At 37.5% G+C, this 16,383-nt stretch overlaps 1 protein-coding gene across 1 annotated transcript in view; it reads right to left on the reverse strand.

The window, feature by feature from the left end:
• Nucleotides 1-5,866: 5,866 nt before the first annotated feature.
• LOC111155026 (sorting nexin 4) overlaps nucleotides 5,867-16,383 on the reverse strand; it is a 69,063-nt gene continuing 58,546 nt past the window's right edge. The window contains 3 exon segments of the mRNA XM_022515040.1: nucleotides 5,867-7,062; nucleotides 12,380-12,494; nucleotides 14,251-14,396. Coding sequence (XP_022370748.1) covers nucleotides 7,015-7,062; nucleotides 12,380-12,494; nucleotides 14,251-14,396 — 309 coding nt within the window. The 3' untranslated portion in view covers nucleotides 5,867-7,014.

The following is a 16,383-nucleotide window of genomic DNA, read 5'->3' on the forward strand; positions in this document are numbered from 1 at the left end:
CCGACACGGGGCTTGATCTCACCACCCTGAGATCATGACCTGAGCTGAAATCAAGAGTCAGACGCTTCACCGACGGAGCCACCCGTGCTCAGTATCCATTTTTAACTGCAGAGCCATGTAGTAAAGTCTGATTCTCTTCGTGCAAAACATCTCCCTTTCTCCTGAGTATTTTAATAGCCTTGTGTCTCTGTTGCTTAATTTTCTTTCTATGGCTACATCACCCTACTGCAATGGCCTCCAAATTGACAAACGTATTCTACAAACGTATTCCACTTTTGCAGAATCTGTACCTCAGCCTGTAATTCCAGCTTTTTTCCAGGTGATCTTCCTCCTGGAGTCCCTCAACTCTGACTCCACTCTGGACTGTCCTTTCTGGGATTCCTTTTCACCATATCCTGGGCGTACCTTTCATCTTTCACGTTAGATCTCCTCTTTTCTATATCCCATGGCTTTCTGATTTTTGGTCTATGTTCCTGTTTTAGTGAAGCACATCCCCCAGGAGCTTCTTGAGAAAGGGTGCCTAGGAAGGGAATTTTTTGAGACTGCACATTCAAAAATGCCTTTGCTCTGCCTCACACTTGATGGATAATATGGCCATCATGTTGGCTATCATTTTTCTTCAAAATTCTGAAGATACCACTCTATTCTTTTCTGGAGTCCAATAAATTTTTCTCTTGAGAAGCCTGATGGTATTCTGATGGCAATTCTTTGTATATTAACATTACCTCGAACATTTTACTAATGTTAAATTTCACAGTAATGCACAGCGGTGGTCTCTTGAGCATATGCAGAAAGGGCTGGGACCTAAGCATATACCTGCTGTTTTATTCCATAACTGGAAGCCCGTATCTCCCACTCTCCTTCACCCACCTTGCCCATCACCCCACTCACTTCTCTGACAACCATCGGTTGGCTATATATACGGGTCTGTTTCTGCTGTTTATTCGTTTGCTTTGTTTTTTAGATTCCACATATAATCGAATTGCTCCTGGTACAGACTTTCAACCAATCCTTTCCCCACCTTTTTTAACCTCACACTATTCCTTCTTACCAGTATGCTGTTTCCTCTAATTCCTGAGTCTTTGTGAGATTCAATAGTGTAAAGTAGCTTGCTTCTCATTAATAGCCCTGGTCACTGGTGTGTAAGTTTCAGCGGCCACCATTTTACTAAGTCATTTAGCATCTCCTCCAACTTTTTATCTTATAAAATTCTGTGCACATTTATTGTACGCAGTTGTATTTTCTTCCATTGCCTTGAAAGGTACTTTAAAACAAACAATGAAAACAAACAAAAAATTCCCGTCATTTTAGAGGAATTTTGAGAAGGCACAAAGATAAACTTATGACTGTATTTGACATCTTCCACAATATTTGATGAAAGCCTCATTAATACTACTTTTGCTATTACCTTATTATTGAATTTTAGTCTTACATTTTTATCATAATTACTCATCTACTCATCTTTATCATTAAGGCTTCACATATTTTAAACTTGTAAACTTGGGGGTGCCTGGGTGGCTCAATCGGTTAAGTGTCTGCCTTTGGCTCAGGTCAAGATCCTGGGGTCCTGGGATAGAGGCCCTCCTTTGGCTCCCTGCTCCGTGGGGGGTCTGCTCCCCACCCCACCCCACCCCCGCTTCTGCCCTTCCCCCTGCTTTTGCTCTCTGAAGCACTCTTTCTCAAATAAATAAAATCTTTAAAAAAATGTAAAGTAGGCGCCTGGGTGGCTCAGTGGGTTAAAGCCTCTGCCTTCAGCTCGGGTCGTGGGCCCGGGGTCCTGGGATCGAGCCCCCGGGGTCCTGGGATCGAGCCGCGCATCGGGCTTTCTGCTCTGCAGAGAGCCTGTTTCCTCCCCTCTCTCTCTGCCAGCCTCTCTGCCTACTTGTGATCTCTCTCTGTGTCAAATAAATAAATAAAATCTTTAAAATAAATAAATAAATAAATGTAAAGTATCTTAAAAAAGTAATAAACTTGTAAACTTGGAACTGAACTAAGAAATCAGTGTTACTTCTTTTCTTTTGAGTAACTGCTAATTTTTCTGTATTTGCTAAATAATTGTTTCTCAGTGGGTCTTGGTTTGGCCAGGCCATTAGCTTATAGCTAGAGATATTTCACATTTTATGCCTATATATATATATATATATATATATACACATATATATATATTTCTTTAACAGCTCGCTACTCAAAGTCTGACCAGTAGCACTGGCATTAGCTGGGAGCTTGTTAGAAATGCAGACTGAGGCTCCACTCCAAACTACCGAATCAGGAGTCTGCATTTTAACTAGATCCCCAAGCAGGTCACAAGCACACAATTCAAATTGGAGAACTGGTATGACATTTCCCCACAGACAGCCTCATTCTGTATCCTCCTCCTCTCCCATTCCTGGTAGTATCTAAGACATTTTCTTGTCAAGTATCTTTCAGTTTGAGCATCAAGAACGTTACCTTTCCCATCCCTTCCCCACCCTCATGGGTCTGTCTCCTCTAGGTATCTTAATACCTAAAGCCCCCTGCTCCTCTAAAGGGGAGGAAAAAAACGAAAGCCTGAAAAAGTACAGGCTCTGGATCCATGCTATTTGGGTCCAAACTCTGGCTCTACCAGTTACTAGCTGCGGGACCTTGGGCAAGTCATGTCACTGCGCTGTGCCTCAGTTTCGGCTCTAGCAGTAAGCATTTGATGCATGTTAATCTATAGCCTCTGAAATCAAGAACTCAGCAACTGAATATTTAGGAGTTTCTCCTTGTCTTCTGCTGAATGGTGCTTCTAGCACATAGTTACATAAAAGGAATGTTTTATTCATTTGGACTTTATGCTTCTGAATCAACTAGTTCCACCTTCATCCGGGGGTGAATTTTATAACTATCTCCTGAATCAATAGATTTCCTAAACCTTCTCCACTTGGGGGACTGCTCACCTAGTGAACATGCTCTCTGAGCTTCACTTTAGGGCATCCACTGCTTCAGAGTTCAATGATTATTGAGAAAAAGCCTCAGCAATGAGCACAGGAATCAACAGGGGATGGGAACAGTTGCAGGAAGGTTGGGGTGAAAGCCTGCCGAATGTTAGCAATGGTGGGAGACATATACTATCTGGTAGGCAGCTGTCCTGTGATGGATTTGACTTTCTGAATGTTATGTATGTTAGCTGTAGCTTTTCCATAGATGCCCTTTATCAGAGTACGTTTCCTTCTATTCCTAATTTGCTGAGTTTTAAATCATAAATCAGTGTTGCATCTTTTTTTATATGTATCAAAATGATCATAAGGTAATTCCTTAGATTCTGCTAATATGATGGATTATAGGAATTGACTTTTAATGTTAAACCAACCTTGCATTCTGAGATAACACTACTGGATCATGACATACTATGCTCTTTACATATTGCTGGGTCCAATCATCTAATGGTTTAACAATTTCTTCATCTATGTTTATGATGTATATTGATACATCACTTTCTTTTCTTGAAAAGGTCTTTGGCCAGTTTGGGTACCTGTGGGTAATACTGTTCTTATTAAGAAAAAAAAAAAAATGGGAAGGAAGTATTCCCTTTTCCCTATTTTCTGAAAGTCTGTATAGAATTAAAGCTTTTTCTCCCTTAAATGTTTGATACAACTCATCAGTAAGGCAATCAAAATATGGGAGTTTTCTTTTGTAGGAGTATTTTTGATACTAAAATTTCTTTAGTGTAAGGTTACTCAGATTTTCTATTTCATCTTGTATCAGTTTTAGTAAGCTATATTTTTATTTTTATTTTTATTTTTTAAAGATTTTATTTATTTATTTATTTATTTTTTTTTTTTTTTTAAGATTTTATTTATTTATTTGACAGAGAGAGAGAGAAAGAGATCACAAGTAGGCAGAGCAGCAGGCAGAGAGAGAGGGGGAAGCAGGCTCCCCGCCGAGCAGAGAGCCCGATGTGGGGCTCGATCCCAGGACCCCGGGATCATGACCTGAGCCGAAGGCAGAGGCTTTAACCCACTGAGCCACCCAGGTGCCCCTTATTTATTTTTTTGACAGAGATCACAAGTAGGCAGAGAGGCAGGCAGAGAGAGATAGAGGAGGAGGAAGCAGGCTCCCCACTGAGCAGAGAGCCCGATGCGGGACTCGATCCCAGGACCCTGGAATCATGACCCGAGCCGAAGGCAGAGGCTTTAACCCACTGAGCCACCCAGGCGCCCCAGTAAGCTATATTTTTAAAGGAATTTGTTGACTTCGTCTAATTTATTGGTTTAAAGTTGCCCATAATATTGGTTATTATTCTTGTAATGTCTATAAGATCTATAATAACATTTCTCACCTCATTCTTGATAGAAATAATTAATACTTTTTGTTTTTCCATCCAGGTTTGCTAGAGGTTTAATTTTATTAGTCTTTTTAAACAACCAACTTTTGCCTTTATAATCCTATTTTCAGTACCATTAATTTTGCTCTTCCTTTCTTCAACTTACTTTGGATTTAATTTGCTCATTTTTTCAATAGCTTCTTCATTCCTTTCAAATATATAGGTATTTAAAGCTATATAATTTAGGAAGCAAGTATAACTCTACTGATTTGATCTTTTATTATTTTATTTCTCTGGGTTACTCATCCTTGAAAAAAATTTCCAAATCTTTTTTTTTTTTAAGGGAAAACTTTCTTTGAGAAATCAGTAAATTCTACCCAGGGGGAGAGTATGCATATAAATCTAAAGAAGGATTACAAGGATATAAAAAGCCTAGCATTCCCATTACATAACTCTTGGTTTTTCATTCCAGTCCAAGCTGGGTGTGTGTTTATTCTAAAGACGCTTGAATTTTAAGAACCCGCAGTTCCTGTTTTGGATGCTATGTTGTAATTACCAGTGACTCATTCAGACATACTCAAGTTTTGGATGTAAATGAAGGTTAAGTATGACTTCAGTTAATTTTAATGCTTTGACTATACCAACTGCATCACTAGTACACTGTCAAGATGAAATCTTCGCTGTTACTATTTACATTAATGTAATGAGTCATTTTTCTTCAGTCCTTGTATTTTTATATTTAGCTTTGCAGATTTAAACCCCACTCCTCTTTAATAATTCATTTTAGCATTCTGATTTTTAAACAGTTTTGAAAAGGGTTATTGCACTTATTTTCTTTATACTTATTCTGGATAGTACAAAAAATAATTTCCATCATAAAACGTCTTTAAGAGTTTTTTGTTTTTTTTGAGGGGGTGGGTGCCTGCATGCTCAGTTAGTAGAGCATGCAAACTCTTAATCTCAGGGTCATGAGTTCAAGCCCCACATTGGGCATGGAGCCTACTTAAAACAAAAAACAAGTTCAAGAGTTTGGTTTTGTTTTTTCTTTTAAAAGGAATGATTTGAGCTACCAAGTGAAACTTTTTAAAAAGTCAACTCAAGTCAAGATATTCCTAAATACACATATAACCAAGTGAGTATTTGCATGATTTAGAAAAAATATTTTTCCTAATTAATCTTTTAAAACACAGGTAACTATGGCCTTCTCAAACTAAAACAGCTAGTAGAAAAAAAAAAAAACTACTACATTTTACATTTAGTTTAAAGTTAGTTTTGGAGAGAAGGTTTTGATTTTTAAATGCCAAATGAAAAGCTATTTCATGAGTCAAGAGATGATATAATTCAGTGGAACGAAATAAGTACCTATAAAGATGATCTTTGCTTCTAGCAATATTTTTTAAAAAAATAAAAAATTTTATCTGATTTCAGCATCTTATTTTTTGAAAAACCCAACATTTTGGTAAAATTAAACAAACACTTCAAAACACAATATAGCACGTATTATTATTTTCTCACAGGGCATCAGATACTAATATGTATAGGTAACTTTGTTAAAATAACAAAAATCATATGAAAATCAGCACAATACTTCATTTATTTATTGTATAAGTTTGGCAAACAGCACAAAAATCCAGCAACATTTTAAACATGTAAAAAAGTCAAATGCTGAACAGTACTGGGGATTTTTTTCACGTAATTAGTAATAATGAGAACACATTTAAAATACTGCAAAGCTAGCAAAATGAGGGTGCTTGGCTTCTGAACATATACCACGAACACGAACACACACACACACACACACACACACACACACACGGAAACAATATAATTTATCTTTACAAAAATTATAGCCAAGCAATGGAAAAGAAGGATGTTAATAATGAAGATACTAACACGTATGTTTACTACATATATCTCATACATTGAAATGCTACATCTTGTACCCTGAAATGCCATGTGTAGAGAGCCAAGCAGAGTAAATTTAGGCTCATCACTGAGGTTAAGAATTATCAGAGAAGAATTTAGTGCTTATATGTAACATATTCAATTAAAACTTTCTATATAGCAATTCCTGGATCATAACAATGTGTTCCACTATATATCAAAGAAGTTGAATCTTCTTTGTTGGCAGTATAAAATTTCTGACCAGTATCAAAATTGTGGCAAAACACAAGTTGAAGGCATTTTCTAGTGTATGCAAATATTATAGGGGGCATCAATGAATGTGGAAGAAAATCTTAAAATTTCACACTCAGTTTTTGCTGAGCTTTGTCAAACCAAACAGCTCAATATAAGGCAAGAAAAAATAACCCCCTATAACAGATTAGTGGGTCTTACCAAGTAAAGATAGGAATTTATTATAAGGAAAAAACTCCCTACATAAACAGGTTGGAAACAACTGGCATTGAAACAAACAAATTACCTAACATTTTAACATTCAGTCATTGGTTCAGAAGCCTGACAAACGATCTATTGGTATATATTATCAAATTAACTTTTTGGAATCAGCACCAGTCCCCAAAACCTCAAATTATAATATTTAAGATTCATTAAAATACATCCTTTTTGTGCTGTATAAACACAACTACAATCAAATTAAAGAAAGTTGAATAGACTCAACTTATATATATTTTTGTGTATACTGGGTAGCAACTTAGGTTTTTTTTTTTTTATTTACTTGTGCTTCTGTTCTGGGGCACTTTGATTGAAGAGAAATTCATTTCACAAGATTACATCTTGCTAAAGCATTCCTTAGCATTGGTCCAAACTTGAATTCCCTAAAACAAAACAAAAAACAAAGAAAAGAAAAGAAAACTTTAAAATGTGATTTTGGAAGGATTCTGAAAGCCAAAGTATCTGGCTTACTAGTATGCTAAATTTCACTTTCTGGAACAACTAAAAAGTCCAGCAAATATGACACTACTTCTGGCGATGGCTAATAGAAGTGAATGTCTAATGCTTCTGAGAAAAGAAAGAGAATTATCTGCATAGCCTATCTTCAAGATGGGGAAAGACCTACTACAACTTCTCTTTTTAGAAAACTGAGTTTTCAAGAAAACTGAGTTTTAGAAAACTGAGTTTTTCATAAACTCATTTACTCATATCACATGACTGCATCATTTCTATTTGTAAACCAAACAAGTTTTCAGGCAGTTTTTCTATGTAATACTTAAAACAAAAGGGAAAAAACCTTATTAGTTTAGCAACTAAATAAAAATTAACAGAATTTTTAAAAAAATTAATGGCTTATTAAATTATTAGTCTAACAACTAATGTTTTGATAAAAACCAGTAACAGGCTAAATTATCAAATTCTTCTCAGTGGGGGCGCCTGGGTGGCTCAGTGGGTTAAGCCGCTGCCTTCGGCTCAGGTCATGATCTCAGAGTCCTGGGATCGAGCCCCACATCCGGCAGCCTGCTTCCTCCTCTCTCTCTGTCTGCCTCTCTGCCTGCTTGTAATCTCTCTGTCAAATAAATAAATAAAAATCTTTAAAAAAAAAAAAATTCTTCTCAGTGGTTCTAACACGCTATTTAGCACAAAGTTAATATAATATACTTAATATGCTTAAACAAAAATGCATGTATACAAAAATAAAACTTTAAAATCTAACAAAGTGGTAGAAACAAAGGTTTTTTGCTTTTAGCAAACAAGATACGTATTCTCAAATAACTGCTAATTCATGAAGAAGCAATATTTTAATACTTAAAGCATGTCAATATTTACCAAGTTATCAAGGCTTCAAACACAAGAAAAAACCAAGAATCTTTTGTCTTTCTCCTCCTGATGAAATACGAAAAGCAAATTTTAAAAAAATCCTTTAAAATATCTCCAACTGGCTGGATAAAGTAGTATCTGATGAGAGTATTTGTTGTCAGAAAGGGTAAGAGATCTAACGCACTGCTCTAGGAAGATCTCCATGAGACGTCAAATGGGCAAATGAAAACAACACCGCAGAGCATGTAACATAGTCCTGTTTTTGTGGGGAAGAGGGAAGTGTGTATTTTCTAAATGACTGTAAATGTACAACAACATCTGGAAGGATACACATGAAGTCTGTAACAGTGGTGAGGTGAGGTTTCAAAAGGGAGTTGGTGCAAGAGGAGAAGAATTTTTACCTACTATGCTTCTGGATTTTCATAATTTTTGCAATAAGAGTATGTTAGTTTTATGATAATTAATTTTTCTGCTCTGATCTTTATTCAATTCCTACCTTCTACTAATCTTGGGCTTTATTCTTTTTCTAGTCCCTTAAATGCAAGGTTAGATTGACATTTTTCTTGTTTCCTGAGGTTTAGCCTGTTATCGCTATAAATTTCCCTCTTGGAACTGCTTTTGCTGCATTTCAAAGATTGTGGACCATTGTGTTTTCATTTTCACTATGATTACCTCTTTGATTTCCTCACTGACTTACTGGAGGTTTGGTAGCATGCTATTAGCCTCTGCATATTTGCATTTTTCCTTTTTTTTTTTGTTGAAGATTTTATTTATTTCAGACAGAGAGAGAAAGTGAGAGAGAGCATGAGGGGAGAAGGTTAGAGGTAGAAGCAGACTCCCTGTGGAGCTGGGAGCCAGACGTGGGACTCAATCCCAGGACTCCAAGATCATGACCTGAGCTCAACCAACTAAGCCACCCAGGCGCCCTCCAGTTTTTTTCTTGTGACTGATTTCTAGTTCATACAATTGTGGTCAGGAAAAATGATATTATCTCAGTCTTAAATTTTTTTTAAAGGATTCTAGAGAGAGAGAGCGAGAGAGAGCGCGCAAGACAGCACAAGCTAGGGGGAGGAGCAGAGGGAGAGGGAGCGGGTAGCTCAATGTGCAGCTTGATCCCAGGATCCCGGGATCATGACCTGAACCAAAGGCGTAAGCAACTGAGCCACCCAGGAATCTCAGTCTTCTTAAATTTTACTGAGACTTGTTTTGTGGCCAAATGTGTGATTATTCTGGAGAATGTTCCATGTGCACTTGAAAAGAATGTATATTCTGTTGCTCTGGGAGGTTATATTCTATATATATCTGTTAAGGCCATGTGGCCTAAAGTGTCACTCAAAGATACTGTTTCCTTATTCATTTTCTGTCTTGATGGTCTACCCACTGATGTAAGTGGGGTGTTAAAATCCCCTACTACTGTTGTCTTACCATCAATTTCTCCCTTTGTATCTGTTAATATTACTTCACAGTGTTCCAGTGTCTGGAAAGTATTTACAAGTGTTCTATCCTCTTGTTGGACTGTTCCCTTTATCATGATGTAATGCCCTTCTTTGTCTCTTGTTACAGTCTTTATTTTAAAGTTGGTTTTGTCTACTTTGTCTGATATAAGTATTGCCACCCTTGCTTTTTTTCCCCATTTCCATTTGCATGGAACATCTTTTTCCTTATGACAATTCTTAAAATTTAAAAAGATAAAGTAGCTTAAAAATTAATCAAGTATTTCTTGATTCAACAAATTAGAAAATTCACTACCAAAAATGTTAACCAAGAAAACACTTAAAAGTGATCCTTGATTTTTAAGTGCTAATATTAATACTTCTTATGTAAATTTTTTTAAAGATTTTATTTATTTTTTTATCAGAGCAAGCACACGCAGAGGGAGCAGCAGAGACAAGACAGAAGTAGGCTCCCCACTGAGCAGGGAGCCTGATGGGGACTTGATCCCAAGACCCAGAGATCATGACCTGAGCCAAAGGTAGACACTTAAGCAACTGAGCCACCCAGGCATCCCTGTAAGTATTTTGTTTTGGTTTACTACTGCTACAATTTAGTCACTTGATTACATGCAATTGCCACTTTGGATAGCTGACATTATAACGAAGTACGGTATATCTGAAAAGTTAATGCTCAAGTAAAATAAACAAAATATAGATACCCATATCCATCTGAGAAAAACTAATATTAATCTTCTCTTCTCCTACTTAATTTTAAGTTCATAAAAAAAAAAAGAACATTGCAGATTTTCAAATATAAAAATCTATTCCACTTAAGGAAAAAAATACATGATGAAACTTTATAGTACTGCTCTTGGGAAACAGGGTGAATACACATCTTTTTAATCTCATGTGTGTATACTGGCTTCCTATAGTTATCATAGGACACATGAGTAGATACACAAGTTATGCAATGGTATATCCAAATACACCTACAGTGTTATCTTTTTTATTCAGAGATTAATTTTCAGCACCCTCAACCATCCCACCCTAGGTAAAATGGGGGAGAAAAGTCCTTTGAGCCATTATATAGTCTGCATTTTACTTTGTAAAAGCAGAAAACGGAAGATCGCAAGGAGTTTATGAATAAGTCTTTTACAAAAACAAAACAAAACCAACTCAAAAAATTTGTATTATCTTTCAGACCTCCCAAGATTAAAAAAAGAAAGATTAGGGGCGCCTGGGTGGCTCAGTGGGTTAAGCCGCTGCCTTCGGCTCAGGTCATGATCTCAGGGTCCTGGGATCGAGTCCCGCATCGGGCTCTTTGCTCAGTAGGGAGCCTGCTTCCCTCTCTCCCTCTCCGCCTGCCTCTTTGTCTACTTGTGATCTCTCTCTGTCAAATAAATAAATAAAATCTTTTTTTAAAAAAAAGAAAGATTAGAAAAAAGATTAAATGTGAAGCAATCTGTGAAGCAGGGAGGCAGCAGGAGTTGGCAGGAAGAGCAACAGATAAAAGCACTATCAAGCTGTGGGGCACCTGGGTGGCTCAGTCCTTGGGTGCCCTGACTCCTGATCTGGGCTCAGGTCATGATCTCAGGGTCATGGGATCGAGTCCCGTGTCAGGCTCTGTGCTCAGCATGAAGTCAAGGATTCTCTATCTCCCTCTGCTCCTCCCCTTCCCACTCGCACACTTGCTTGCTTGCTCTCTAATAAATAAATAAGTAAATAAAGTCTTAAAAAAAAAAAAAACCCACACATACTATCAACCTGCAATCATACTCACCCATGGGCGTGTGCAGATGGATCACTCATGATTTTAACATATCTTAAATGACCTCAGAGATCCACTATGTGAAGTAACTTACACTTGAACTCAGGCACAAATATGAATTCGCCCAATACAAGAGGAGCCCACGTGACTAATGCTAGAGTCCAGCGTTTACATCTTAACATGTCTTTGCTCTCTACGCTACTGCTGGTGATACCAAGTGGAAAGAGCTAGGGAAGTGATGATGTCTAGCTAGAAAATACACATTTTGGGTGAATTAAAGCACAAGTTGTTTATATGAGTATGATTTTTCCCTCTAAGAAGGTCTTTATAACTGTGAGAAATCTTCTTGTTATACAATTTACAGAGATAATGCATGTTAAATCTCTTGGTAAATGGTGACGAGCTAAACATTATGTAAAGCATTGGTACTAACGGACACACAGGTAGATCATGGGTCCTAAAAAAGAAGGAATGTTTTTGGGGCGCCTAGGTGGCTCAGTGGGTTAAAGCCTCTGCCTTCGGCTCAGGCCATGATCTCAGGGTCCTGGGATCGAGCCCCGCATCAGGCTCTCTGCTCGGCAGGGAGCCTGCTTCCTCCTCTCTCTGCCTGCCGCTCTGCCTACTTGTGATCTCTGTCAAATAAATAAAATCTTTAAAAAAAAAAAAGGAATGTTTTATATTTTCTTCTTACCATAGCATTTTAAAGATTTCAGCATTGTCAAAACACTTATTTAAACAGAATAAGCTCCCATGTTCTTATCTTCTACTATGGATATCAGTCACATGAAAGACTTACTATGACAACAAACCATATCATAACCATATTTCCCCCAAACAATGTTTAAGCTATCTTCCAATCACAGTACTATAGATCACTGTTAGGAATAATATCTTACCCCCTGTCCAAGAACATCATATAATCCAAGTAACGTTGTTGGTACATATTTTCAAATGCTAGATATAAACAGGCATACAAATTTGGAACTTCAGGTGAGTGAAGACTTAATAGTTAACATTCTGGTTATAATACTCTTTCAAAGTTAAGTAAAGAAACTGGAAAACATTCTGGAAAGGGGAGAACAATGGGCTTTAGAATAATAAACACTCTGGTCCAAATAAGAGAAACCAGTTTTAAAGAAATTTGCAAGCACTTCTGAATATACTTGAACCTTCACCTACCTTTTTGCACATACTGATCTGCATGACTGCATAGCTTATGAGGGCCTCCTTTAAATCATGGTTCTTTTGTTCTTTGAAGCGTTCAATATCAGCCCAAGCATTTTTCACAAATTCTCTGAAATAAAGTGTGTAGTCATCATTATTATTCTTATTCAAATTCAGCTCACTATATTATAAATTCTAATAACCAGTTCTCGTTTGCTTTGGTTTTTATCTATATGGAGGAAAAAGCTATCATCTGTATAAGATATTCTATTTTTCTCTTCCTAAAAATCATACTAGGAGAAGCAGCAGAGACAGTCATACATTCGTCTACATTTTAATAATCAATATTCTTGCCACAAGAATCCCAGCTTTAAATTATTCCTATAAAACAGTGTGGATGGCTCTCTGAACCAGCTCACAAGCCTAACAGAGGCCAGGTGAAGTCCTCCTGGGGTCACTAGAAAACACACACTCTTTTGACAAGATATATTATGTATCACAATTATTATATACTTGCCCTTTTTTAAAATAACTTCATGTGTTTTTTTGTTTTTTCCCAAGATTTTATTTATTTATTTGACACACAGAGAGAGAGAGAGAGTACGTACAAGCAGGGGGAGCTATAGGCAGAAGGGAGAAGCAGGCTTCCCCCTGAGCAGGGAGCCTGATGTGGGGCTCAATCCCAGGACCCCAGGATCATGATTTGAGCCAAAGGGATGCTTAACTGAACCACCAGGCGCCCCTATACACTTGCTTTAAACAACCAGAGTTTTAAAAATTCTGAGAGGCACTTGTCTCTTTAAATTCCATCCATAAAAGTTTGCTTTTACTTATTTGGTACAAACAGTTCTAACAATTAACAAAAATACCTCAACACCAATGACAGATACACTGTTGGTCTGCCTTCATCTACTTATCATCAGATGAAAAACAACAGCAAGGAAAATAAGCGAAAAAGCGATGCCAGAACTTTGACAGCAGCATTTCCAGAAATATTTATGGAATAATTACATGCCAAGCCCAATGTAAGATGTTAAAACATAAAAATGAAAAAGACACAGTCATTGGCTTTGAAAGGCACTTAATTTAAGCAGGGACAATCACAGAGAACAACTGACGACCCAAAACAAAACCGCCATGCTATCGTGACATGAACCAAGGGCTATGAGAGCCTGTGAGGCTAGCAGTAAAAGGAAGCAGCACGAGAGCTGGGAAATGAAGAATGATCAGGCTTTGTCAAGTGATGGAGAAGAAAGGGTGAAAGGAATGTGCAAAGGACAGAAATTAGGAAAAGTGCAGGAACCTAATATTGTAAGTTGAAAGTCTTCTTACTCTTTTCCCCCATAATAAAACTGTTTCTATAACATGATTTTCGATCATTCAAATTCCTTAGGAATTCAATCACTACATTTTATTTCTTTAAAGATTTATTTATTTATTTATTTATTTGACAGAGAGGGAGAGCGTGCATGAATGGGGGAGGGGCAGAGGGAGGGACAGAGAATTTGAAGCAGAATCCACGCCTCGCGCAGAGCCTGATGCGGGGCTCAATTCCACAACTGCAATATCACGACTTGAGCCAAAACCGAGAGACAGACACTTAACTGAGCCACCCAGGTGCCCCTCAATCTCTACAGTTTAGAAGAACCATTATGGAGGCACCTGCCTGGCTCAGTCAGAGAAGCCTGTGACTCCTGATCTCAGGGTTCTAAGTTCAAGCCCCACACTAGGCATAGAGGCTACTTAAAAATAAAATCTTAAAAAAATAATGCCCTGGAAGAATAGGCTATAATGCAGGAATGTTAATGAGTTAGGGACAAGGTATAAAAAAAAATCTGCCATGTAGTACGTATGTCTAGCTTTGTTACACATCTCAGCATTTTTACCTGCCTTCCAGATTTTTAGACTTTAACTGTTGTTCTCCTTCATTTATTTGTTCTTCTAGCACCTTTATTCTGGCTTCTCTCTGCTCTGGAGTTTCTTGACCAAAGAGCTTGGTAGTCATTCCCTTCAAAGAAAACGTTCTCACAGTCTAAAAGGAAATAAAACAGGTGAGTGGATACACAAAATGTGCCACATATGTACAAAGAATTATTATTCGGCCTGAAAAACAAAGGGAATTCTGACACATGATACTACAAAGATGAACCTGAGAACATTATGCTAAGTGGAAATAAACAAGTCACAAGACAAATACTGTATGATTCCACTTAATGTAAAGTATCTAGAGCAGTCAAAGTCATAGAGACAGAAAGCAGAACAGTGACTGCAAAGGGCTGGAGGGAAGGGAAATTGATAGTTGATATTTAATGGTACAGAGTTTCAATTTTCAACAGGAAGAGAGTTCTGGAGGTTGGCTACACAACGATGTGAATGTACTTACTACTACTGAACCGTACACTTCAAAATGGTTAAGATGATCCCTAGTACAACCATTCTTTAACCCATGCTCTCGTAAAACTGCTTTTAATTCATATCAGTGTAAATTCAATAGGTGTACTAATTTTTTCCCACTATTTTGTAAGCTTGAAATCATAAGACTTTAAAAAGAAAAATACAGGGGCACCTGGGTGGCTCAGTGGGTTAAACCTCTGCCTTTGGCTCAGGTCATGATCTCGGGGTCCTGGGATGGAGCCCCACATCAAGCTCTCTGCTCAGTGGGGAGCCTGCTTCCCCCCATTCTCTCTGCCTGCTTCTCTGCCTACTTGTGATCTGTCAAATAAATAAATAAATAAATAAATCTAAAAAAAAAACCACACAGAAAGAAAGAAAAATACAGATGCCTGGGTGGCTCTTGATCTCATGGTTTTGAGTTCAAGCCTCACATTAGGTGTAGAGATTACTTAAAAATAAAATCCTTCAAGGTAGGTAGATATATACATATATAAATAGAAAAAGAAAAAGAGAAAAACCCCAGTTTAAAAAGAGAAAAAACCAGTTTAAAAAAATGGTTAAGCTGACAAATTTTGCTATGTATATTTAAACCACAATTAAACATTTTTTTAAAAAAAGAGAAACAAAGGGGCGCCTGGGTGGCTCAGTGGGTTGAGCCACTGCCTTCGGCTCGGGTCGTGATCTCGGGGTCCTGGGATCGAGCTCCATATCGGGCTGTGTCAAATAAATAAATAAAATCTTTTTTTTTTTTAAAGATTTTATTTATTTATTTGACAGATAGAGATCACAAATAGGCAGAGGCAGGCAGAGAGAGAGAGAGAGGAGGAAGCAGGCTCCCTGCTGAGCAGAGAGCCCGATGTGGGGCTCGATCCCAGGACCCTGGGATCATGACCCGAGCTGAAGGCAGAGGCTTTAACCCACTGAGCCACCCAGGTGCCCAATAAATAAAATCTTTTAAAAAAAGAGAGAGAAACAAAAACTTTTGCCATTTTCCCCATACCTCAGACAGAAGCCTCTTAAGTCTTATAACCAAGGGGCTCCTAATATGATTCCTAACACTTGAATAATATGGAATAGTCAAAAAGAAAAAAATTCTAACTGAACTTCTTATCGAATGGAAAACTTCTACGTGAAGTATTAGGCAAGTTATTTCTTTAGATCAGAGGTCATATTTTTTTATATTTCTTTAGGGCATTAAAAAATAGATAAAATTCAACAGGCAATAAAGGAAATAGACCAAACACACACAAAGAAACAAAAAAATTTTAAATCTGTATAACACACACTGAAACTTGGGTATCTATCTATAAAATAGGATGCCTTCGCTTGGAGAGAAACCTCAAGCATTGCAGCTTCAACACCTCCTCACTCTCCATAGTTCACTGAAACACTTTTCCCTTCACATGGAGGAGTAGAGAACCCTGCTCCCTGAAAATGGCCTGGGAAGTTCCCGAGTTTTAAAAATAAATCAAGCCTAGTGTATTCATGTTTTGTGGCCAACAGTCTTTTCCCACATACATCTGCAGCTTTTCAGACATACCGAAGTACTTGTTAACTATGAAGCGGCTGATAAATGGTGGCACTGTCACTGTTCCATTATTTCCAGGTTGTGTATTCTCACTACA

The sequence above is a fragment of the Enhydra lutris genome, unplaced genomic scaffold (genome assembly GCF_002288905.1).
Source record: "Enhydra lutris kenyoni isolate GAN:26980312 unplaced genomic scaffold, ASM228890v2 scaffoldscaffold39, whole genome shotgun sequence".
NCBI classification, from domain to species: domain Eukaryota; kingdom Metazoa; phylum Chordata; class Mammalia; order Carnivora; family Mustelidae; genus Enhydra; species Enhydra lutris.